At 40.8% G+C, this 25,069-nt stretch overlaps 4 protein-coding genes across 6 annotated transcripts in view; 1 reads left to right on the forward strand and 3 right to left on the reverse strand.

Moving 5' to 3' along the window:
• Window positions 1-288: 288 nt before the first annotated feature.
• rnf212 (ring finger protein 212) lies at window positions 289-7,493 on the reverse strand. 3 transcript variants are annotated; one of them, XM_084353873.1, is made up of 13 exons: window positions 7,251-7,493; window positions 6,905-7,021; window positions 6,178-6,239; window positions 5,985-6,074; window positions 5,762-5,818; window positions 5,413-5,471; window positions 5,271-5,330; window positions 4,291-4,355; window positions 3,794-3,860; window positions 2,931-2,973; window positions 2,739-2,793; window positions 1,784-1,853; window positions 289-622 (listed from the first exon to the last, which is right to left on the reverse strand). In XM_084353873.1, the coding sequence occupies exons 1-13, from the start codon at window positions 7,336-7,338 to the stop codon at window positions 499-501; spliced, it is 957 nt and encodes a 318-aa protein (XP_084209999.1). In that variant the 5' UTR covers window positions 7,339-7,493; the 3' UTR covers window positions 289-498. The 3 variants fall into 3 exon arrangements, with proteins under 3 accessions (XP_084209999.1, XP_084210000.1, XP_084210001.1); XM_084353874.1 differs by having other exon boundaries at window positions 5,985-6,059; window positions 7,251-7,492; XM_084353875.1 differs by lacking the exon at window positions 7,251-7,493 and having other exon boundaries at window positions 5,985-6,054; window positions 6,905-7,015.
• Window positions 7,494-8,929: 1,436 nt separating this feature from the next.
• On the reverse strand, window positions 8,930-13,980 carry LOC311257702 (transmembrane emp24 domain-containing protein 11; the record flags this gene model as incomplete). Its single annotated transcript, XM_084353526.1, has 5 exons — window positions 11,124-13,980; window positions 10,111-10,202; window positions 9,789-9,914; window positions 9,481-9,627; window positions 8,930-9,079 (listed from the first exon to the last, which is right to left on the reverse strand). Exons 1-5 carry the CDS (start codon window positions 11,251-11,253, stop codon window positions 8,930-8,932), a joined length of 645 nt encoding a protein of 214 aa, XP_084209652.1. The 5' UTR covers window positions 11,254-13,980.
• Window positions 11,130-25,069, forward strand: part of maea (macrophage erythroblast attacher, E3 ubiquitin ligase) — an 84,470-nt gene continuing 70,530 nt past the window's right edge. The window contains exon 1 of the mRNA XM_084353523.1: window positions 11,130-11,214. The gene's annotated coding sequence lies outside the window, so the exon portion shown is untranslated. The remainder of the gene's footprint in view (window positions 11,215-25,069) is intronic.
• spon2b (spondin 2b, extracellular matrix protein) lies at window positions 14,064-22,385 on the reverse strand. The gene is made up of 6 exons (XM_084353525.1): window positions 22,216-22,385; window positions 20,588-20,858; window positions 20,185-20,408; window positions 18,068-18,259; window positions 17,480-17,666; window positions 14,064-15,146 (listed from the first exon to the last, which is right to left on the reverse strand). Exons 2-6 carry the CDS (start codon window positions 20,820-20,822, stop codon window positions 14,968-14,970), a joined length of 1,017 nt encoding a protein of 338 aa, XP_084209651.1. The 5' UTR covers window positions 20,823-20,858; window positions 22,216-22,385; the 3' UTR covers window positions 14,064-14,967.

The raw sequence follows: 25,069 nt of genomic DNA on the forward strand, positions 1-25,069 counted from the left end.
CTGGAGCAGGAGAGCGAGCGTCACGTCAAGTTGTGCCCTCGGCAAGAGGCTTGTGAGGCTCTGTAGGTGGAGGCCTGTAAGTCTCTCTGCTGGATTAGTGAAAGTAATTCACTTTCAAAACAACACGGCTAAACAACTCACACTGTAGTGGATAACATGACCTGGGACCACGTATAATCACACAGCAATGTGGAAAATGTTAATAGGATTTCATCTGGATAAATACAGCATTATGTAAGGATGATCACAATATTTACGGAAAAGACAAGACTCGAGATCATATTTCATTTATTTTCATTAGTTTAATTGATTGTGAGACAAAAACGTGTAATTCAACAACACAGAATCTGAGTTTTGTCATCAATGAACAGTGCGATACATCCCAGATTTAAACTTCACAACACAACACACGAACTAGGTCGTAAAAGGTACAAATACCTCTATCTACATGTCAGTGGCCAGGTGCATTTCCTCCGAAGGCGTCATGACTTGTGATTGTTAAGGAGGAGGGCAGAACAGGGAGGACATGGAGTGTCTGAAGGAGGAGGGAAGTTTGAAGACGGGAGACGAAAAGCGCTGGCCGTACGAAATATCTGGAGTCAGTGGTGAGCCCTGAAAACGACTGGGAGAGGACAGGGGAGGAGAGGTCACTCACACTACAGCTGTATCTTATTACATTTTTGAAATGCAAACTGCTTTCCCTTTTTCACACTGCAAGCAACATGATCAACAAACACGATTTCCCTTTACATTCTTTGGTTATTGACAACAAATGCCATGAAATGACCAAAACCAAGAGTGCGTTACTCCGTCTCTTTATACTATCCAACCTTCCCCATCTTTAACATGATTTTTTCAGTTATTTCCTTGGTTTGGATTAGGGATGTTAATGATTAATCTTTGATCGATTAAAAATGTACTACCCAACAATCTTAGATGGGCACAATACATCAAAAAGTATTTTTTTGAAAAAGTATACTTGCTTATCAAATATATCAAAATAAAACAAAATACTGGTATGAGAAATTGCATTTAATTAACACACACGTATTTTAAAAATGCAAAAAGACCTTCGATACAAGCTGATATTACATTTTAGCCATTGAGTAGCCTCAGTATGGGTTGGATTTTGTTGGGCAGTTGTTCTACAGACGGTAGCTCCGCTATTAAAGTCATTATTTTGTGTTATTTCATTTATTATTCAAGTACTTTAGTTGTATTATCTGTTCTTTAAACTCCTTAATGAGGCCAACAAACAGTTTTCTACTGGAAAAAAACTCCAAACACTTAATATATTATTAATAACTAACTGATAGTCAATTGTTAAGGCAGCCAGCTATTGATCAAAGAAATTGCTTAAAATTTGCATCCCTTGTTTGGGTTTAAGAAGGGACAGTGCAAAGTAATAAACGCATGGTTATACATGAGTCAAAACGCCAGAATTATGCTAAAGGGCTATTTTTCATCTGTAGTCCGCTGGCCAAGGTCTTAAAAGGGCTTCTTGAATAATATAACAAAGCAAAATGAAAAACAAAGAAGCAGAACAAAACAGGGAACAAGGCAAATGAACACAGAGCATGCAGTTCAAAGACTGGAGAAAGACAGACAGCTGTTAAGAACATTAAAACCAGTCAATACAATAACAAACAACAAACAATTCTCACAATTGGTCAAACAGGTTGTTTATAGTGGAGCTAAAATAACTTAAGTTAGAACATGTAAAATAATCAATCAGCATTATTTTGATTGTGTTATGACGACTTGAATGAATAAAATCACTTGCCTGACTGTGGCTGAGCGAGCTGAATGGTTGGACAGTGTGTTCTGACTGGACGATCTGTGAGAGACGGTGCCTGAACATCACACCAGAGAGATCCATGTTAATCCATAGCAAGGTCAAACAGACATAATGGCTGATAATGATTAAAAAACACACACACAAAATATTCCTGGTTGGGCTTATGTGTCTCTTCTTCCATCACATGAGCTTGCGGCATATCTCATTTGGAAAATCATCCAGGAAGACAAGATAAATGGGTGAGTCATCCTCCAGCGTATCTCAACTTAGACGTTGCTACCCAACATTGCAAAACACCTACAGCATGTACACAACCCTCTGCAGCAGAGAGCTCCATAATTAATGACACATGCCATCCTTATCTCGCAATAACAATAAATAAAGCCGTCAGTTGAGCACTTTAATAAGCACAATAAATCTGCCGCTGGTTAAATATTATGATTTCCTTCAATACAATATTTACGTTTGCATTCAACCAAACATTGACACATGCATTTACACAATCTTGATAGTACTTGAATGCTATCATCTGATTTATCTGCAACAATGGAGGTCAAATCCTTTAAGAGACTAAATGATATAATCAAAGAGAAGGAGCCCAGTAGGTGTCATCCTAAACATAACAACTGCCAACATCTCTGTTGGTTTAATCACAGTGGGGGCTGATGCGTGGAGTCCATACACCCCACAGTAGGTTGGTGATGATTATCTAAATGAAACTAATTGTGTTAAATCCTAGGTAGCATAACATGTACACATGTTTACTGCCATGAGGGGTGTCAAACCACTAACCCTGAATTAACTGGTACAATGCTCAATGCACTGATGTAATGAAACAGTTACGGAGGGAGATCGCCAAAGCAGATCCAAAGTCATGAGCAACAGATATTCCTATAATGACTGAAAACAGGTTTCACGACAGGCAGAGCACAGCACATACCCATCCGTCCATCCTGTGGAGGACTGATTAATGACAGTCTGGGGACAGCCTTAGGCTGAAAGACAGAGAAACATCCCAAATCACTTTTTATCTGCTTGTTACTCAATATTGTCATCCTCCATGTACTGACATCTTAAATTACCAGTACACAAACTGCATCGCAGAAACAGATGGTGAAATAATGAAGTTTACCTTCCTGAACAGACTCCAATCATCCAGCTCCATGTTTTCAGTGCTACAGGAGGGCAAGCTTCGTTAGTGGTGTTGGATTCAGTTGGCTGAGCACTGCAGTGATACCTCAACTGCTTTATAACAAGCCAAAATTAATTAGATTCTAGGAAAATAAGTACAGTTGTTTGCATTTGATTGAAAACATTATGCATTTCTGTAAACCATGAGAAGCTTGGGGCTTCTCTAAACCTGACTGATTTAGCAGCTAAGTCAGATTTTTACTTCAATTCAGTAACAAAAATCAACATATTTTGAAAAAGCAAGCTATAATTAAAATGTATTGGTCCTTTTAAATAACTTTATCAACATATGTTCCAGATAAACTTTGCATAAACCATCACTTTACTTTTTAAATCATCTGAATTGACCCTGCAGGCAGGGCGGAAAGACTGCTAACGGGGTTAATATCCTCTCTCCATCATCTACACTGCTTTCGCTCAGTAGAAGAATCTAAAGTCTCAGCGGATAAAACAACATTTGTACTATTAGGCTCATGCAGCCAATCAATCTTGTGTCAACGGTGTCTCGAAAACCCAACAGGGAATCCTCACTGAACCCTTAGCTTATTCAGGTGCGTGTGTGTAGACAGCCGCAGGGCAGGGCAAAGCTATAGAGAAGCTAAAGCTAACATAAGACACCTGGGCTGAACCCAGGATATAACTTGTTTGCACTGTGAAACACGTCCTACATTCTCTTCCTCTCTCTCTCTTATGGTGGGAGGTAATGAAGGGCAGACTAAAAGAAACAGAGTCTGAGACGGGGTGAGGAAGAAGGTCAAAGATGCTATTAGATACAGTGAACAGCTAAGGTGGTACGATACTCACATACTAGTCGTTGGGGAGTGTCTTGGGAGGGTCATTGGGGAGTTGTATGGGATCTGTAGCACTGACACTAAGCAGGAGACAGAAACACAACATTTACAACCACAGTTTACCATTAATGATGATGAGACATTAGTGATCATAAGGGGCATGAATGAAAATACATGGTTCAGTGCCACGACCCCAGAGACATGACTTGAGACAGTTTTATGGTCACTCAGGGGCCTAATTGGACAAGAGATCTCAGTCTTGGTAAATAACACCATCCTGCCTGGCTGTAGATTTTCTTACATAGACATGAGTGTTTTGGGACAGACGTTATGTAACAAGAAGTAGTCTTGATTTGATTACATCTCTTTCTATACTGGGGCCACCTTTTGCAGTTTTTGGTTGAATTGATCATCACAATTTAAGAAATAAGGCAACATTTTTACAAATGTACATAGCTTCTTTTTTTCTATTTCTACGATAGTGACATTGAATAATGAGATTATTGTTACCTGACTTATGTCCATGTGCAGTGTGGGAACTGTGGCTCATCTGAGGCACTGAGGAAACTTTGGCACTGAGTGAGAACAGTAATAAACGAAGTTAATCAGTTCAGTTATTGGTTTGACTCCTAGAATAAGAGAATAAGATGAAGACTCCCTTCAAGGTGTGCTTAAGACAGACAATTTTCCTTTTACGAGAATATTGGTCTGAGATTTTTTTTTCTTACAGTATGTCTTCCTTGAGTTTGTATTTTACAGAACATTTATAAAGGACATAGCTTCAGTACTCACACACTTCAGGTGATGTAGAACAATGTAGAATATGACCTAAATACTTTCTAACACTGGAGGCTGTAATATTTGTTGTAATTAATTGTCAGATCCTTGTCAAAGTTTACTCCAGAACTTGGACTTAAATACTATAATTAAGAACTAAGAAATAGCAATTCTGGCATTTTTACTACCCTTCAAATCAATTCAGTGCTGGTTGTGGGAGTAACAGGCTGGGAGTAGATGTGCCAGGAGTGACACCTAGTGAGAGGTGAGGCATAACAGCCAGCTGGTTTAAATAACTTTCAAAAAAGATGCCAAAACCAAAGAGGCACGCACCACCATCATTTATTGCCAAATTATTAAAGTTTTTATTGCCTGCATCAATGCTGATTTAGTTAGTATTTTAAACTTTATTTCATGAGCATCATGATCACTGATGCATGAGGACTAATGATGTGAAACAATGAATGAATGAAACATCAGCCAAATGTTCTCTGGAAAATAGTTAGAGACCATATTTTTCAGGACATAGTGTGTGTGAACAGAGGGAAACTATCAAGTAAGTTTCATACTGATATATTTTAGGAGGTCTCAAATCTATGAGAAAAATAAAACTGGAACACATGACTGACATTAGATAAAATGACGTGGGTTTAAAAGATAAGCTGCTCATGGTATAATATCCCATTATTAGCACATCAGCACGTGTTATGTACCTCTGATGCTGAAGAGAGTTCTCCAGCATAGCAATGTAGGCGCTCCGTTCATTCAGCTTCCTTTTAAGGGAAAAATAATTACTTTTAATAAACTGCAGTTTAGAATTGCGTACGATAAAATGATTCAAAAGCTTTAACTTACTTTGTCATGTGCTGCATTTCTTGCTTCATCTTGACATTTACCTCTTCTAGTTTCTCACTCTGTAATTGAAAAAACTGTAATGCTGGTGTGACTATTTTATGCTGTATGAAGTTTATGAGTCGTTTAATGAGCGAAAAAGAACAGAAACTAATTGATTCATACTTTCAACATGGTTTCGAAATTTAATGGAATGGAATAGAACTGAACCTCAAAATTGTAGTACATTACCTGCCAAATGAAGAAAAAGCAAGCCTTCAAAGACACAGACACACACACACACACACACACACACACACACACACACACACACACACACACACTGCAGCAACATGCAGTAGATGTCTCTCACCCTTTGCTTGTAGTGAGTCAGTAGTCTTTTTTGATGTCTTTCCTGGAACATTATAACCTGAGAAAGGGAAAGAAACAGCTGCACTAATAAATAAAATTAAAAAAGGCTGCATATAAAGCTCTTCATAATAGAGTTTTTACACACAGTTAATGCTGAACTGATATAAACAGTTAATAAGACTGTTTTTAGTATTTTATGATGTGAAGCTAGAAAATGACCAAACTTTGCCGATTTCTGTGAAGTGTTGGATTGTCACAGTGTCGATGTCGGAGAACAGGGTCTTCACTTCTGGGCTGCTCTGAAACAAAGACATCTAACATGACTTTAATGACAGCAGGATTGTACAATGATATGAGTTATGAAGCGCGATCTTACCCCACCCGAGGATGCAATTTAATGAGAAGAAAGATTCTTACTTTGTCAGAGAGAGGCGACACTTGGCAGTTGGCGTTGCATATGAAACACTTGTCTTGGCTGCCTGTAAAAAAAAAAAAAAAAAAAAAAATGCAATTATATATAGACTATAGAAATCATGTTGGCTCTCAATTCAATACAGGAACTGAACAAAAAGGGTTCTCATGGTGCTTCTGTCGAGACCCAGAATTAATTAACTGTAACCTCTGGGTATAAGCCTGCAAGCCAGGGTGGATCAAAATACTGTATAATCAAACTCTGGAGAGTTTTATTGAGATTAGGCCCATCAGGAATAGAGCTCTGGATGGTGAATATAACCAGCGGCTCCCAAAGTGGGACCAAAGGGCCTCCAGAAGAGCTTCAAGAGGTCCCATATCCAATGTTGAATGGTGTTATTTCATGTGGATATAACAAAACGCACCCACTGACAGAGAGAGAACAAGATCAGAGATTTCACTCTCTCTAGGGGAAAATGTCTATCTTTAGAGTGGGCATGGAGAAGTTCAGTTAGCAGCTCCTGGTTTGAGTACACCTGAAGTAAAACTGAATCATCAGCTCTGCAATAGCACTTGAAGCCCAACAGGTGTCTCTGTCTATCCACACTTTCACCTGCCTGCAGCAAGTATATACAACTGAAGTGAAGACGAGGCCCTGAGCTTTCAAATACATTAAAAGATTCCCAACAGTGACTGATTTCACTGCTCGTTGCATTATATCAACTGTATCTACCTTTCTGATAACAGACACTACAGATGACATGTCCACAGGTCGTGACAGCCAGTTGTCGGTCAGCACCTGGGGAAAGGAAGCAGGAGCTGCAGCAAACCCAGAAAGACATCTGGACACCTGCACGATAAGATGAGTGTTAGAGTAAACAAGCTAACTCACTTTGCTAACTCATTACTGCGCTAGCTAGTAACGCTAACAGATGTAGCCACATGGTATTACAGCTTTCTCCTTCACTGAATGCTTTAAAAATGCTTTCTGTATTTCCTTTAAGTTCAGGATTATTTTTACAGTTAAGTACGTGCAGATTTACGTTGTTGCCTTGCAGTGAACCTAGCACACCACTTACTTGAAGCAGCTGAAGGAGAAGTTAAGTTAAATAACGGTTCCCCGGCGGCTCTTTGGTCTGGGGTACGTGCGTACGTGCGTGCGTGCATAACCACAGGCGGAGCTAGCTAACTTGACTCTTTGTCAGTAAGTTGTGAACTAGCTATTAAAAATATGTATGATGTACCGTTTATAACTAACAACTATAACTATCAGTCAAGGTTTATATTTCCTAAAAGTTGCTAGCACATAACGTCAGTTTTTTCTTTTTACACTATGCTAGCTAGCAGGGGCGGAGCTAGAGGGGCCACGACTGGAACCTGATTGGACGGCTCAGTTCCCACCGCAGTTGATTGACAGGTCGCTGCACCTCTCGTTGGACGAAGCGCGGTTGTGGAACGTGAAACGCGGGAAGCAGAACTTCTCTCGGGTCACCTGATGGAGAGAGGACGTTCAGTAAATACATGTTCTGATGATCAGGGGACAACATGGCGTCGATGTAAACAAAGGGAGCTCATAGCAAAGCTCGAAACGACCATGAAAAGGTAAGGAAACGATATTAGTTGGTTTGGTTACAATCGATTTGGGATTTGTTGTGAAGTTCATGTGTGCCCTGCTCGTCAGCGCTCTGTACCAGCCTGCCTCGTTTTCATTTACATATGTCTGTGTTTTATGTTTTATTTTACTCTATTGATAAAAAGTTAAACATATAGAACTGTATTTATATGTGATGGTAATGTATATTGTCTTATGGTTCACACTTCCAGCTTTGTATGAAGTGTGAGGATGCATTTCAGTCCAGAAATTGTTAATTGTTAATAACTGGATCATTAGTAAACTGCTACCACAACCCTGAATAAATTATACTTATTGGTTACAGTTACAACTGTGAAGTTTGTCTGCGTGTTAGTTTGGGGGCTAACGTGAGCTGGTTAGCTCAGGCTAAGCTATGCTTGGTATCAGTGGAGAGTGTAGCGTCTGTAGTTTCAGAGGAGACCAAACATGGCGTGTTTAGAGACCGGGCGCCGTGCTGATCCGTTACATGCCGACTGTCCTGTTATCTAATATGATAAAGCCTTGCGCACCCTCTGGCCACCCCTTGTATAAAAGTCTAGTTCCGCCCCTGGTGCCAGTTAATTAATATACACAGACGAGACAGTCCTTTTTTTGTGTATTTAAACCTCAAGTAAAACTTGTATAATTTGTGATCATGAGCTAAGTTTCATCAAAGCTGTTTAATTCAAAAGAGAAATAATCACATCAATCCTCCTTCAAAATGACTTTTATTAATTTTCCCTCAGTGTCCCCAGTTGTAGTGTGTTCAGTCCTGATGAACATTGTGCACATTTTCCTACAGTTGTTGCAATCTAACTGAAATACTTAGAAATGTATTATGACAGAAGTGACTATTAACGCAGTACAAAACAAGATTACAGTGAACTTGAGGCCTAATACAATGTTGTCTGAAGGACAACAGAGTAGAAGAATAAAAAAGAGAAGGAGAAGAAAGAAAGGACAATGAACTCTTGAAATAACTCTAGAAAGTGTTTAGATTGTATATATCCTATGCAAAAAAACCTTACTTTTCATCAGTATTTTAGCCATACATATTTGTTTTGGAAATAATAGAAGAGACCTTTCAATTTTAAAGAGTGAAGAGACATAAAGTGTGCTTGTTGTCTGACAGGTCAGAGGTCATCATCAGACCAGCTTCTTGGCGATGAAGAAGTCTTTGAGTCGTTTCATCTGCCAGAAACCAACCGACAGCAGGATAGTGGTCTGCACCACGGCCCACCACAGCACTTTACTGTTGGCCACCTCACTGATCTGCCGAAACGTGTCCTCTTTCTCCTGAATGAAAGTAAAGAACATAAAACATTTATGCTACACGTGCTTTCCCCCTTTGTCTGTAGTGCTGTTTATCCATGTTGATTACTTCGGTGTGAGTTGCTGAGTTTTACGGGACGTATGCCTTCGCTCTAATCCAATGGACCTGGATAGCACTCGGCTTGTGGTGCTCAAAGCGCCAAGAAATACATTTGTATAACTCATCAGCAATGTCTCATCCAGAAATCATGACTGGCTAGTCAAGATAATCCACAGACCTTGTTGTGACCACTTTCATGAAGGAACTATTTTCTTGTTACCGAGCTCTCTTACAAGCCATTTAGCTCCATTTAATTGGAGATAAGGTGGACATCCCTACTCACACGGTATTAATTTGCTTGGAGACAGTACAGTAAAATGCTCACCCTCTGGTACTCCTGCTGCCTGGTGATGTACCTCATCTGATCTATGAGGTGGCCGAGGTTGTTCTCCAGAGTCTCCATGTTGTCTTTGGCTTTTTCAGCGTCGTGTCCGATCGCATGCTCTCCCATCTGAATGTCCAAATGTAGCTTCTGTACAACACGACGGAGACAAATTAGGGGTTATTTTAAATAATCTGACTTACTGTGAGATCTAATATTGTTGTATATTGTAATTGCAATTCTGTATATGTTGCAGCATTTTTTCCTCTTTTATTTTAAATTGGTTTTCCCCACGTGTCCATAGGTCTCACCAGCTTCTCTCCAGCAAAGACAGAAAACCTCGTGGAGTTGGTTTGGAAGCAGAAGTAGTGCTGACCAGAGGCGTGAGCGGTGAAGGTGAATTTGCTGAATTTGCCATAGCGTTTGGACATCTGAATCTAGAGAGCAAGAAAGAAAATGTTAGGACAACATTTCTTCAGCTATTGGTCAACAAAATTGACATATGGTTTTATTTCTGTTGGTTCGTTTTGCTTTCAAAAATGCCAACCGACCAACCCATGTTTTAGCGTATCATGATACACATGTTTTTTTATTGGCCTTGGCTTGGTGATGTACCGCCTTTGAGTACAGTACCTCATGATTTGGGTCTCTGACTGTCACAGTGACACCGAGGTGAGGGGAGCGGGTGGCCTTCTTCAAATCCCAAGGCTCCAACAAGAAATAACCTGAAGGTAAGACACAGTCCATTCACATAACACAATCACACATATGTTTGCAAAAACAAACACAGTAGGGTTTGCAAATACCACCATTAAAAAAATTAAGCATTTTGTTTTGCAAATCCATGATACACTTATTAAACATTAGATAATAAATAAAATGGCTCATAGCACCACCTGCTGTTGTGGGGAGAAATTGTTCAGGACATTTTTGAGAAAATCCTGATCTCAGAAGCACGGCAGAAAGTTTTTATGCCAAAAGTCACATGACATTTTGTGTCTTTGTAGGATATAATTCAAATTGTACTTGAAAGATGTTCTCAAGCATGATGCATTAGAAATACTGTATGTTGGATATTTTTTTTATATCGATAGGTATATTATATATTTGCAAAACACAAAGCACTAGGACTGTGTTTGCTAATATATCATAGGGCATACATAAAACATACTTTGTTTGTCAAGTGAGGCAGGAAATTAAATCCACACACACACAGTTGTCGTCTTGGTCATTGATTGTATATATATATATATAGTACATTCCCTGACATGTTATGTTAATCAAGTGTAACCCAGGTATAAGACTCGTACTTCTCCCCGTCTCTCATTGTTGGATTAATTGTGGGAAATATTTAGTACTTGTGAGCACAGTGAGTGGAATACTCTTTACATTTTCACAGCAATTTCTTGTTGAAGCACAGAACAAATCATTTTTCATGAATATGCCACTAAATGGGCAGTTTGGAAGTCATAAATGGCTTTTGCACTCACTGAAATAAAAGACACTATCATGGAAGTCCATTACTGTGTGATTCAGCAGTCACGTGGCGATTCACAGTACAGTTTCAGGAATCTAATTCCACATTCGTTACCTCTGTTGAGCTTGTAAATGACACTCAGGAGGAATATTCTCTCTCCAGGACTCACCAGTGACCAGAGTGTCTTCAGGAATCTCCTCAATGATGCATTTTTCCTCCTGCTCTCCGAGATCAAAATACATGGCTGCTGCCAACATCAGGTAACACTGGAGGAGAAAGCCAACGCCTCGCAAACCCATTCTCAGTTAACTATGAGCTATTCAGTTACAATACACCCAGCAGTGACCAAATGTTTGGCCTGTACTTCCAGTTGACTTTTCAAGATTGAGGTGTTTTTCATCGGCTATGGCCAAACACCAGTGTCCTGAAGTGTACATTTAAAGTGGAAGGCTGTGAGGGAGACTTTTGAGAGTGTGGGAAACTCACAGGTGCTGCTTTGTGTGACGAGACATTCTGGTTGTGTTGTGACTGGTTAACCTGGGAGCCAATCGCAAGGCTGCTAAGACCAGAGCCACCAGTGGGCTCATAATGCACCAACATGGAAGCATGGAGCACCATGACCTTTCAAACGCGTCCCTGACGCATGTATATATCTCAACGGCAATTATGTAGAAAAATCTATCAATTAGTATAATAATGTAAGCGCTTAGGGACTTGTTATTAAACATGTTCCTGTGAGTACTGACGAAGACTTTTCTCCACTACAGGGCCGAAGTGCCAGCTCTGCATTTACCACACTAAATTGAAAGTGATAGATGCTGAGCTGAGCCCTCAGGGAGACATCCCTAGCTGTCAACAAGATGCAAGATGAGCGAGAAACATATTCAAAAAGGTGTTTATCTGCCTTCGTTGTCCCTCTAGGGTGAGAATATGTATGAGCACGCTGTACAGTAGCATGATGATTGATGGTTAGTGATCACAAATGCACTTCTCATCTGGCTTAGAGACTTATTTCTTATTTCTCTGGGATTTATTAGTCTTTTTAAAATATAATGTTCACCTTTTAAACTGTTAAGCAGGGAGGATTACGAGTGTGACAGTGCTACTACAGTATGCAAGAGAGTCCAAGTCTCTTTGGAGATTGAGAGGAAATTGCAATCCAAACCATTACATACAATAGTTGCCATATGCTCACCCAAGATGAGGTCACTTATAAAGTGGACCCCCACACACAGAATAAGCCCTTCTCATATTTAGCATCTGCAGAAGTTGTTACGCCTCAAAGTAAGCAAAGAATCAGATTTCCTTCTTCTCCCACACTTCAGTAGTTTTACAGAAAGTGTGAATAATAAATCAACATCTTTAATATACCTGAAGATTTAAAAACATGATTTATATTTTTCTCTTTGTGTTTTCCAAAACATAACTTGTAGCAACACCAATAATCTGCAGTTTACCGTGAATCACATAGTACTTCCATTTACTCAGTCAGTGCATTCTGTATCTCCTTCTGCCATGTCAGTTTATATATTATAAACATTATTGCAGGAGGTCGAAGTACTGTATCATGTATCCTGAGTACCAGCATGTTGAAAGTTTTGCGAAGTAAAACTACGCCTGCTGCATTGATGCACAAGATTTAACTTGCAGTCTAGTCATAACTGTAAATGTGGTCAAAGTAAATAACAATGTCAGACCGATCCTTTGTTTTAGGTTAACTTTTGCGAAGTAGCTACTTACTGGAGGTCAGCCACCACCCTCACTCCCAAAAACTGCTCCATACACTCATACCTAGCGCTAATGTGTGTGCAAGAGCGGGTTGGTTGGCAGTGGACCAAACCACTGTGAGGCATATGAAGGGGGGACTTAAAAACATATGGTTCTGTGCCTATAATTATTGTTTTCAGTGAAAATTATTATATTATTTAAAATGACATGTTTACAATTATATACTGTAGGCTATTGAGAGGGACGACTCTGTTTTTCTGAGAAAGGGGGGTCCATACCCCTGTAAGTATATATGTATACACCACAATGTATTCATCATCATATAGTACTGTATACTGGGCGTACACTTTACTCCCACCTCTCTCAGACCAGGGCTGCAGGATACGGCAAAAAAAACAGTTGCAACATAATTCACTATTAGTGGATAAGATAATCTTTGCATGAAAAACTACTATCATATCATGTCAGGATGATAAGATGTGTAGGCCAGGGCTATAGCAGCACTGCAGTTCTTCATTATAATACTGTTGTGTCACATAAATTGCGACTTGAGATTTCGATAATATTTGGGTCAGTTGTGCTGCCCTCTCTTAGACTTAGTTATGAAAAACCAGATACTGCATCTGCTCCTCTCCTGTTTCTCCTGATTTCTGCCGCCGTACTTTTCCTTTCTCTTGTCATTCAAAACAGAAGGAGCGTCCTCACGCACCAGATGTTTAGGTCTTCTTGCTGTTCAATCTGCAGTATAGTTTCTATGTTGCTTGGTGGGAAAGGAGGGTTCATAAGTGACTTTATCTGTTTTACATATTTACACTAATATCGTTCACTAGAGAAGAATCTGTTTGTAATTGTGTTGTCTTCATCCTGCCCAGAAATCTCCTCTGAAAAAAAGAGGTCACTTTTCGTGTAGCTGGTGTCTGTTTTGCCTGTTAAATGGAGCTCCTGCCTCATACTGTGATGTGCTGCACTGGACGTCACAGCGTGGAGTGAGCTCTGTGAGATTTCAGGCCTCATAATCTAAATCAACATTTGGGGAACTGTTTTATTCATTCATCCATTTTATGACCAACACTTCATCAGGGCCATTCATGGCCAACACGGGGGCTTGAACCCAGGTCATCCAGTTTAAAGCATTACTCTCTACACTCAATTTGATCCGGCAGCCCCAGTGTTAGTAATATTACCTTGGGAGCCCGAATGCAAGTAAGCCCAAATGTGTGGTTCAGATTTAAAGGTCAAACATTGAGCGGAGGCACTACAGAAGGTTTAAAATCCATATAAAGGGAAACAATTTTACTCAGAATTATTATTGTGATTACGTGTTATGAAGTTGAAGTATGACGACCTAATGTCCTCTCTGTGTGATAAATGAGGCCACATCTCAAGATATATTTACACTTTATTGAACAAACAGACAACAAACATTTTTTTGTACATTTTTAGTGTTTTTTACAAAAACATTTTTTTCTGTATTGAACTAATATCTCAATTACACAAAGGAATACACATTACTTTCAGACTTGATATACTGTACACTACAGGTTAAAATCCTGTCAATAAATATATTCTTTGTCTTCAGGAAAACAACCGTGATGTCTCTGTAAACATGTTTTGAATTTGGTGTAGTTTAGAGGACCGAACATCTATTTCTCTGTCTGACTCACATTTATCGCTCCTTCTGCCAGTGGAACTGTTGAGGCATCTTGTTTCCTCTGTGCCCGAGCTGATAATATGTTGGGATTTGAGATCTTAAGTATAATTTATATGGATTTATTTCCAAATCCACTAAATGAAAGCTGCTGGGACTTCTAATCCACCGTGGGGGAAAAAAAATGTCTGTGATCGCTAGAAATGTCAATTCAAAACCCAATTATAATGTGAGAATGTGTTCAGTTAATGGCCGTGTTTAAAGCAGCATTGTTCTCTCCCCCAGACAATTTTGATAATCTGCCAAAACCAAATTGGTGTCTAATAGCTATTTTGCCAAACTACACCTCAGTAGTACTGTCAGATCTATCAGTGTGACTTGAGGATGAGACTTTTTTTTGTTGTGTGATTCTCCAAATTTAAAAGTCAGTCAATCAATCAGTACATTTCCACAGAAAGAGAGCACACGACCAGGGAGAAAGGAAGGGAGTTCATCATATTTATGCCTCGTGAGAACACACCGCGGACCTTTTGCTGTTGTTTCTCCGTCTGCGTCCTTTCCTCCCTTTCCTCCCTTTCCTCTCTTTCTTCTCTCTCCTCTCCTTCCTCTCTTTCTTCTCCCTCCGTTCCTGGCTTAGTCATAAACAGTTGTCCGGGAAGCACTTCCTCTCTTCCTCCAGCAGGGGGCAGGCCGCTCCATTGTTGGCTGGGTGCATTAGGATGTAGCGTGTGCGGTGCTGCACGCCCGAGTCTCCACACTTGCCTTTGCACAAGCCCCAAGGAGACCACACTGACACCTCACAGTCCAGAGGGGTATCTGCAGGGAGAGGAGGGCATTGTAATCACATTGATACTCATTTTTGATCAGAGTTATTGCTACAGTCTCACCTCTTTTTCCAATATACTGTATTTATTGTCTGGAACGGGCAAAAGGTTGACATTTGTGAGTGGATATTATAGTTTAGAATGAAAAGGAGAGGAATGAGTCTTACTAGGGAAAATCGCTGCTCTTCAACCCTTATTTGTCTTTAAAATAATGAATTTAACAGTGTCATGCTGTGTGTGCAGCTTTTTATGAACCCATTGCCTCTCGTCATAGATTCTTGCGTTGCTTGTGCTGCTGGGGTTCACATTTCAGTGTGAATTTTTTACCCTTCATTTATTGAGTGATTTTTTTTTGGTGACTGTGCATGCTCTTTGTCAGCATAGCCCTGCCTGGCAGTACACAGTGCTACCACTTTAATGAGACAGTTACAGCAGATGGGGATTTAGAGCCAAGCACCTGAAATGGAAGAAATGGAAGGAGCTGCCATTGTTTGCCATTATTGGACAGGGACAGTAAAGAGACAGAAAGGGAATAAGAAGAAAAAAGGGGTGAGACATGCAATAAAGGTCGACTGCGGGAATCAAACCAGCAACAGTTGCGACTGTGGCAGGTGCTCTAACCTTTCAGGTACCGAGCGGCCATTTCAACCACTTTCTCCAACATCATGAACTTGTGAGCAACCTCAGTCGACCTTATTGGGAGCAGCTGATATGTATCACAGACTGAGTTGTAGGTGAAAGAGTAGAAAAGCAGAAGGATGGGAGGCGGAACAGAAGCTTCATGGATGTACAGTCGGATGGAGAGATGGAACAAGCAAGTCGAAACTCCCTTCGTCTCGTGTGTCCGTTAAGGACGGAGGGAAGCATGAAGTGATAATAATAATGCCACAAGCTGAGTTATCCTATTTTACATTTTCACAGATAAAGTCTTGAGCAGGTGATTGCTAATCTACAAGTAAAGTTGTTGTTTAATCCTCAAGCAGAATGAAAGCAGAAAGAGATGGTGGCTTTAATGGAGGGAGGGAAGGATAAACAGATGGAGGGGTAGGACGGAGCATTGGGATCAAGGCAGGAAACCCCAACAGATTCTTGGCCCCTCGTTGTTGTTTGTTGACGGGTTGTCAGGGGAACGACTTTCAGTCTGATGCTGAGTCAAACTTTTACGGTCACCATGAACCCTGAGTCTGATTACTGCACTGTCAGCTCTACTGCCAGGCTGACACGCTATATGTTCCTGGTCAAGTCATCTGTTGAGACTTTCTGTGGTGAATTGTGTTTTTATTAAAGGTTATTTTATCCTCCTTCTCATATTGGAGAACATCAGTCACACAGACAGGTTGTTTGACTGCTGCATTGGTAGGTTTACTTGTAGTCTGACACACTCTTCATCTTTATTTTTCCAAGATGTCTCCCTAATCTTCCATGCTGTTGGGCTTTTTTACTGCTACCACTAATCTGTACAACAGGGAGTCATAAATTTAACAGTCTGAGAACCAACATAATCCACAACCAAGTAAACCCAGCTTCACCTTCAGGATCCAGCTCTTGTTAAAACATACGTGTCTGCATCCTATTTGGGTCACGACCCAAAAGTTTCCTTACATAATTTCGACATAGTTTTCTTTAAATGCTCTCACTTTCTCATTCTCTCATCCTTATATTGTTCCACTGGATGCCAGATGTGCCCGTGGTATTTTCTGATGCCCTAACCTCACTTGGCTTCTCTGGTTTTGGTTGGAAGTAATTTAGTTTGTGTGGGGCCTGTAATGGCTCCCAAATGCTTTCATTTGAGACAGCAAAAGACCCAAACTGCTAGCATCCTGACAAATCCTGCATTTGTGTTTCCATTCAGTCACCTCAAGTGGACTGGAGAAAGCCAGCTTTGGATAGGAATGATAGATGCAAACTTCAACTCTACATGTGTGTACCTTCGGGAGTTTTCTAGTTTTCCTTCCTTGTAAAATATTTACAAAAAACTATTTCTTGAATGTTTAAAATCGTTTACATTTGCTAGCTCATAGTTGTCTTCCTCTCTGCCTTTCCTGGTGCATTCCCTGAACGTCACCTGTTGTTGGTCGAAGGGAAAATTTAAACTGTCAATGTCTTTAAAAACATTTATCGGCTTCTTCAGCTGGACCTCCTCGATTGTATTTCATTGTCTCACTGCTACCTGCTCCATACTGATGCCACACAATATAATTACAGCACCATTCAGTTATTCCTTTACTGGGTGGATTCAGTCATATATCAGTATAATAACTGTTATCATGTGAGTGCTAATGTACCAAACTTTGTCCCGTGAGTATTTAAGTTCTTGAGACTTACTTATGAGCGTGTCCTCAATCTCATTTCCTGTAGGCAGTTGGTTGGACTGGGTGGGCTCCACAGGCAGGCTGATGATCTGATTGGTCTTCTTTATCTTGGTCAGCATCACCTTGGCAATGGGAGGCAGGTGCTTCAGGCGAGGGTAGAAAAAGGAGTTGGCAGGGTGGCTAGGGAAGGAAGACGTGATCTATAGAGGGGAAACGGACAAAGAATAACAATCAATACATTTTCATTTGCTGGAGGTGAAAGGAAGCAGCAACCATTATTGCGACATCCTTTTAATTAAGTCAAAGGGATAAATGATTTTTGGCAAATGAGATGCTCATCTCACTGATTTTCAGGTGATAATATTCATAGTTTATACTGCTATAAGGTTAACAACACATTCAAGACATTTGTTTTATCTTCTGTTGTCAAATTGATTTGATTTAGCTTCTTCGTGTACAACAGAATGATTATAAAACATTGTTCTCCTCTTTGGCAATGCTGGTTTTATCGAACAACATTAAGCTCACATCCTCGTTCGCGTGATATGTGATCTTTGGCTTTGGATCGATGGATGTTGCATTTGGCTGCGGGCTGACCTACCTGTGAGATTCGGTCCTGCGGGATGGTCTCGAAGTTGGGAGAAGAGAACGTGAACCCGCTGTCAGTTCCTGCATCGTATGGGAAAAGCTCCAGCGAAACATTGTCTTTCCAGTGGTCGCCGTCACACAGGTCAACGCTGTCGACGCCCACAAACCAGTCCGGGCTTGGAACGATACGCACGATAAACGACAGCTGCAGATAGAGAGGAGGAAGTAGAGCGTGGGGATGGAGATGGAGCGTAGAGAGAGAAAAAAGAGGGAAATGAGGAGGTGGGTCGGAGTAAGAGATGAAGATGAGAAGAAAAAGACATGGGTGGGAAAGAGAATGTAAAAGGTTGTTATTTTATGTCACCATAAATCATATATAGTGTGGAAAACTGTTTAGCTTGGATAGTGGGTTAAAAACACAAAGGACAGAGTGGGTAGTTGTGCTCGGAGATTTAATCTTTTTTCCATTTACATTCAGTAAATGATAGCTATAATGCACTTTGTTGCACATTCACATTTATCAGTAATTTATGCACTTGATTTAACCTTTACGACACCAAAGGGACTAAAATAAATACTTGAATTCTTTTGGAAGATCTGGTACAAGGAGGACTTTTTATTATCCTGTTTTTGGCTACAAAACATCCTTTGATTCTTCCTGGGAGATTAAAGTACTCAACTGATTTAGCACTGCTTTCCTACAGCAGTGTGGGACTCATGATTGACGGTTTAAAAGTGTCCAAATCGATGCATCACAAGTAGAGATGTATATTTTTATTCCACACATTCTTCGTCAAAACTTGGCACCTACGTTTCCCGCAATGCAACTCAACAGCCGACAGCTTGATGAGAGATCTGGCTGTGTTTTACTAGCAGTGGCCACTAGCCTCACGCAGACATCAGGAGCAGGTTACACACGGCCAAATAGTCTCCAGCCCCGACTGATGGTGACTCAGGTGACATCACTTGGGTTAGTTTATCAGACTATGTGCAGCACTGTCTGGGATGTTCCCCTTTAAATCAACCATATGTGGTCTGTATATCATACGATCATGTGCTGTGATGTGTTCAGTCAGAAGCATGTATAATCACTGTAGGGATTCACAGTCCAATAAGTCATCCACCTCCCCAAACATGTGGGGTTACTTCAGCAGCGATGGTTTGGAGTCAGTGAGCATCTTCTTACGACTTCTTTCTCCAACTGGCGTTTTTCCATTTGTCTCACTTTCAGGACATGACTCTTGTCAAACATTGTGTTTGGTCAGATGTGTCCTCGACTTAATGATCTACCCAGACACTCGCCAGCGGGAAGTTTAACAGGCAACTCCTGCAGAGTTTTACATAATTCGTAAAGCCGTAAATTCATCTTGCTGCGTTTTCGGAAGATCTCTTTAGGGTGCAGCGTATGGAAAGAACAGCCTGGAGCTGGTTTTATAGAAGTATTAACTGTTTTGCTGCATCAGCCTAGTTGCGTTGTAAAAAGGCATAATGCAGCTCTTTCTTATAATGAAGTACTTTTTATGATCAATAATTAGCAGGAGTATGGCGACTTATTACTTGGCTAAAAAGACACTTGGGGCATTAACATAACATTTTTTATAACCCTGGTCTCAGTTTTATAGTGTTGGCTGTTAGAGTCGTGAGGACATGCCCCATGGAAATAACTTCACAACAGAGTTTAAAAGGGGAACCACGCCACTGATCCAGCGTAACCTAGGAATGTAAAATACTTACTTGAACAGTGAATAAATATATAAATATAATGCTACACTCCACAACAGTAAGTATCGTAGGTCAAAATGTACCTGTTAGGAACTTGGGAAATTGATGTTTACTTCTATTTTCACTTCTAAGTAATAAATTAATCAGGTCAAACTGGAAATCTGCATCCATCTATGTGCTTGATTAAAAGGCTGAGTGACTGATGGCTAAAGCTGCGTATGAAGATAAGTAAAAACTATCCTTGATCGTGGCAAGAGCTATGATTGGCAATATTTTAAATCCCTGGGCGAAGCAAAACATGGCACCACCTTTTTATATGATATTCACCCATCACCTGTCAGAAAAAGGTCTCTGATATACTAAATTTCCTGACTCAGACTGAAGAAAACCAGGTGCTGAGTGACTTACATAGGAGTGCCTGGCGAAGACCTCGAACTCTGTATTCATCTGGCCCGTGCCTCCCACAACAGCGGGAGCGGAGAGGATCCCATAAACGCTCTGGATGCGTTCGCCGGCCGCCTCGACTTCCTTCATGAGCGTCCAGGCCTCGCCTTTCTCCGCAAACTCCCTCACTCCGTTGCTGGCAAACTCATTACGCTGCCAGATGTGGTAGTCAGTGCTGTGAGTCACCCCTGACAGCAGAGAGAGAGGGAGAGGAAGTTAGTTGTTGCAACAGGTTGTAGTCCGCAGTTATCAGAGGTTAATATAAACTCTATGGACTCACAGATCAGTAGTATTCAGTCGGAGACATTTTTGCCACACCTTCTACCAATACTGTGACCAATGAGAGTACAGCTTGCTGTGGACTTACCAATAATGTTTGACCACTGTGCAGGTGGACGGTACACAGGATACTGTTTAGGGAAGGCTGCCTGGGACCACTTGCCAGTAAACGTTAACCTGTACTGAGCAGTTTCCGAGGCTGTACACATGGGGACGTCCGTAGGAAGGGGCATTGAATGAACGCCTTGGCCTAGTGTCAGCATCATGAGGATCAGGCGGCAGAGTGCCTCACTGATGGAGAGGATTTTCCCTGCGGTGTCCATGATATTGAGGGCTGATTTGGGGGAATGACAAAGGACCTGAAGGACAAAGAAAAGAGAAAAGTCACTAGTTACATTTTTATCAAGATGAGTCATCCAGCTGCAGTTGTGTACAGATGTAATCGTGACACACTACACACTTTTCATGCTGTCTGCTCTGCTGTTGCTACATCCCAATAAATCTGGCTTCAGCTACTTATACCAACTGTAACCATAAATGTCTTATTCTAGATCTCTTCTTCATTTTTGTCCTCTTGCGCTGCCTTTGTAAAGCCTTGCAGCTGTCTGATTTGACATCTCTGCTTCGAGTTGTCCTTTTCCTGTCAGAGCTGGTACATGACAAGAATGACAAGGAGAGCTGTTGAAAGGGCAAAGCGTCTGGCTGCAGCACCAGTGTCGAGTTTAAAAAGTGGGGCAGCTGAGTCAGAGGGGAAATTTTTCACTTAAACCGTCTCCACTGATTCTTTCCACTGTTTGACGTGTAAACCCAGTAAAGCTGTGAAGGATTGGCAGGAGGAGATCTTGTAGATGCAAATTGTGAACGTTTGTTTTTTGTTGTTGCTGTAGTTACAGCTTGGTGAGCTCCACATTCCTGCGCTGAATATATTATTTAGAAGAATAAAGCTGTGCCAGCTGCCTTTCATCATATCATCCTCACTAACTTGTGTAATGTTCCAGAGAGGGAGCAGCAACCTGGCACTCGTCCTGCAGCCTCCCTGAACTCTTTCACTGACTCAATGAGTCCTTTTCTTTTAACATTTTAATTACATTTTTTTTGTTTTTTTTTTCATGAATATATGTCGCCAATCTGTGGTTAATGAAGAGTCCTGTGGCTAAATGTCGCCCTGTGGGACATGCATTTGTTTTCTATGAAGCACATCCTGGCTTCAGAGGCACATAAACAGCATGCACATAGACTTTAGTGCAGTTTTAGTGTATTGCTTATTCAAGTAGATCATATAGTGGATTGATGATATAGTGGATTCTGCTTAATGTAGAGTTAATAGATGTGAGGTTCTCACAAAAATTTGTTCTGAATCATTTTAAAATTTTGATTAGATAAAAGTTTGGCTGCTGCAATTTACATATTTTCACAAAAGCAGAGCAGTTTGTCTTTGCACTAACTGTTAGTATAATACACTGCATCCATATCAAATCTTTTGACATCCACCCGCCCTTGTCAGGTGTTTGCTTGTATCTGAATAAATGTTTTGCCTAAATGTGATTGCATAGACTTCCATTGTTACAGAAATCATTTCCAGTTGGTTATACATGCATATCCTTCTATTATAGAGCTGGTATTTCTAATAATTTGCACCGACTGATGAATGCAGTCTTGCAAAATTAAGCATCTCTGTACTGAACCGGATGAAGATGTGGTGCAGAAACTACTCACTGATTTTTGCTCAGAGTCCAGATGAATGAAGGGCTGCAGCAGATGAGTGGAGAGGAGGGCTGGTGAGGAGAAGGGGAGAGGAGAGCGATGGATTGTGGCTGTCGGGAAGACTGACTGCGAGACTCCAAGTCCTCTTTCGGCTATTTATGTCTTCCAAGAGGTTCACCCCTTTCCCTCCTTTCCCTTTTCTTCCCCCTCCTTCCCTCTTTTGCTCCACTCCCCTCTTCAACTTGCTTCACTTTTCTTTCAATACTTTCTATCTGCTTGTCAATGACTTCCCTGCCCCCTTCCTGGCCTTTGACTTTGGCTCTTCCTCCTCCACTCTCCTCCTCCTCTCTCTCCCACTCTTTTTAAGTATCCCATTAACTGGCTAATGTGTTCAGCAGTTCTAGATGCACAGCCAGGGGTCGTGTGCAACTCTGTGGGTAGAGTGTCATTTCACAGTGTGATGCTGTGGGTCTCTACAAATATGACTAATGAGGCTAATAATGTATTTCTAGATTTCTCCAAATGTCTCTTGGTCACGTTTTTGAATTGCAGCTGAGCTGCTAGATCCAATCCCACTACTGCTTTTTTACTCATGTAGGAAGTTATATTGCCTGTGTCACAGTCAATTTGCATAACTACTTTGATGTGTTTTTCAGGGCCTCTTAAAAGCCGGCGAGCTAAAGCATCAGCCAGCAAAATGTCGAGGAATTACAGGCTTTAAGCCACAAAGAGTCGATGTGTTTGAAGGCACTGGGTCAGAGATTAGCAGACAGCTTATACCTTCAGCACTTTAATATACCTTCCTTTTTTTGCAGCAGCCTATTGAGGTGTGTAGTACTACTGAACCTCAATTTGTATGCATCATTTCTCAACTTCCTGGCAGCATTTTCTGTCGTTCAGTCAGTGCCTTGTAACAAAGTACACAGTTGTTACGTTGTAATGCAGTTACGGCTGTAACTAATCATTATTCTCCTTATCGATCGACCAACAAATGTCTTTGTTTGCCTAAAAAATGTAAGACAACAAAGTAAGTAACAAAAGATGCCTATCACAGTCTTCCAGAGCTGGAAGTGACAGTGACAACCAACAGTCCAAAACCCAAAGACTTTCTATTACAAAGATATTAATCAGAGCACAGATTTCCTGGAAACCAGATGAATCTGTGGGATCATGTTTCATTTGCTCTTGCAGATACGTCCCATTCACACAGATTTCCTTGTGTCCTGATTTGTGACTGGCCAGTCACAACCATTTATCTAACATGGGAGGGGTTCGATATGAAGTGTTACTGGTCCAGATTTGAAAAGTCAAATGTCACATAGCCCTCACTGCTCTAATTGGGTTTCGGATGGACCTAAAACCAATTTGTTTGTCAAATTGCGTCCAGAGGCATCTTGGTCTGTGCCTGTTGATCACGGCCCTTGGAAATTGAAAATGAACTGAGAGGTTCCAGCTGATACGTATTTTTGAATCTAGCAAATCTATTTTTTTAATCGACCAATCATTCTACATCTAAAATATGGACATGTCTTTGGTGGCGATGCAATGAACACGAATAGCATTTGAGATTTGACAGTTGGTTTCCAAAAAGAGTTATTTATGAGCTATATTATGAAGATAAATAATAAGACAATTAGCTGAGTTGATTATAGAGAAAAGATGAATTTGACTTGACTGTAATTTCTTGAATTGAAAAGGCTGCGTTTCATCTGCTGACTAAAATAAAACATCCAAGCTTCTGAAGCCGTCGCTCCCTGCTGTTCAGAAGACATTTTCTCATTTGCATGTCAAGTTTTGATTTCTCACCTCTGTGTACAGATATGTCCCACCAGTGGCAATACTTCATGGTGAAGTTTAATACGTGGTAATTGAACGTCTCATTTAGTAGAAGACTTCTTCTTCTACTAAATGAGACACCTCTCTTTGCGTAATGCGTTCAATTATCACCACATAATCAACAGATGTTGATCTTTTGAGCTTTAAGATCGATCACCTGTCACACATTTTTACACATTTTCCTCAAATGAACAAATAAAATACTGTAAATGAACTCGCAAAAACAAACAGAGCTACAAACATGAAGTGTTTGTGGTCACGTTTACATTATAAAACTCTGGTTAAGACTGGACATGAACAGACGCTGCAGTCTCTCAGTGTTTTACAGTGTGTGATGTGAGTCTACCACACCTACAGCCGGCCGTGATAACAGCTGCTGTTTTCTTCTGCATCCTGTGGTGTGTGTCCTTAGTCTCTCAGCCAGGTTATAGAAGGTGTGTGTGTGTGTGTGTGTCTGTATGTGTGGAGGCTGGGGGTGTGTGGTACTTGACTTACTGAACCTGGCGGAGGCAGACAGCTCTCCACACACTCGCGTGCAAATGCACAAATGTGCCAGGATGCTGAATCAGCCCACATCTAATGATTTCCATGTGGTCACGTTTCTTACAAACACAAACACACACCTACACACACACACACACACACACACACACAGACCAGTTGCCCCCGCTCAACCTCTCAGTTTCCAGAATTTATTGTTTGGACTGTAGAGTCCAGTCTGCTTGCAGTCAGTGGCATTTAAAAAGGGAAAGTTAACTCATCACCACCATCATAACTCTTGCACATTGAACAGTGCTGCACTGTATTCAGTTTTATCGAGGGGCGTAGAGCAAAAATGAGAGAAAGTAGAAGTATGAGGTGGGTGGTTTTCAGTTCTGGTCCCTGGGACAAAGAGTAGGCCTGGCTTATTCAAAAAGTGGATTCACAGGTACCATATGTATGTGGCGTGCACCTTAGCACGACGTGTCATCACTTTATTTCAACATGCATATTATATTATCACACATTAAAAAGCAGCAGGCTGCCATAC

Source organism: Pagrus pagrus (genome assembly GCF_965226575.1).
Source record: "Pagrus pagrus genome assembly, chromosome: 5".
Lineage (NCBI taxonomy): Eukaryota > Metazoa > Chordata > Actinopteri > Spariformes > Sparidae > Pagrus > Pagrus pagrus.

Coding starts and splice junctions, on each gene's coding strand:
- rnf212 (XM_084353873.1), bottom strand. CDS start 7,338: ATGCACGCACGCACGTACGCACGTACCCCAGACCAAAGAGCCGCCGGG. Junction 6,240..6,904: donor TAGTGTCTGTTATCAGAAAG/GTAGATACAGTT, acceptor TTTTTTTTACAG/GCAGCCAAGACAAGTGTTTC. Junction 1,854..2,738: donor TCCACAGGATGGACGGATGG/GTATGTGCTGTG, acceptor TGTGATGTTCAG/GCACCGTCTCTCACAGATCG.
- spon2b (XM_084353525.1), bottom strand. CDS start 20,822: ATGGACACCGCAGGGAAAATCCTCTCCATCAGTGAGGCACTCTGCCGC. Junction 18,260..20,184: donor TCTTCGCCAGGCACTCCTAT/GTAAGTCACTCA, acceptor CTCTATCTGCAG/CTGTCGTTTATCGTGCGTAT. Junction 15,147..17,479: donor GATTGAGGACACGCTCATAA/GTAAGTCTCAAG, acceptor CTCTCCCTGCAG/ATACCCCTCTGGACTGTGAG.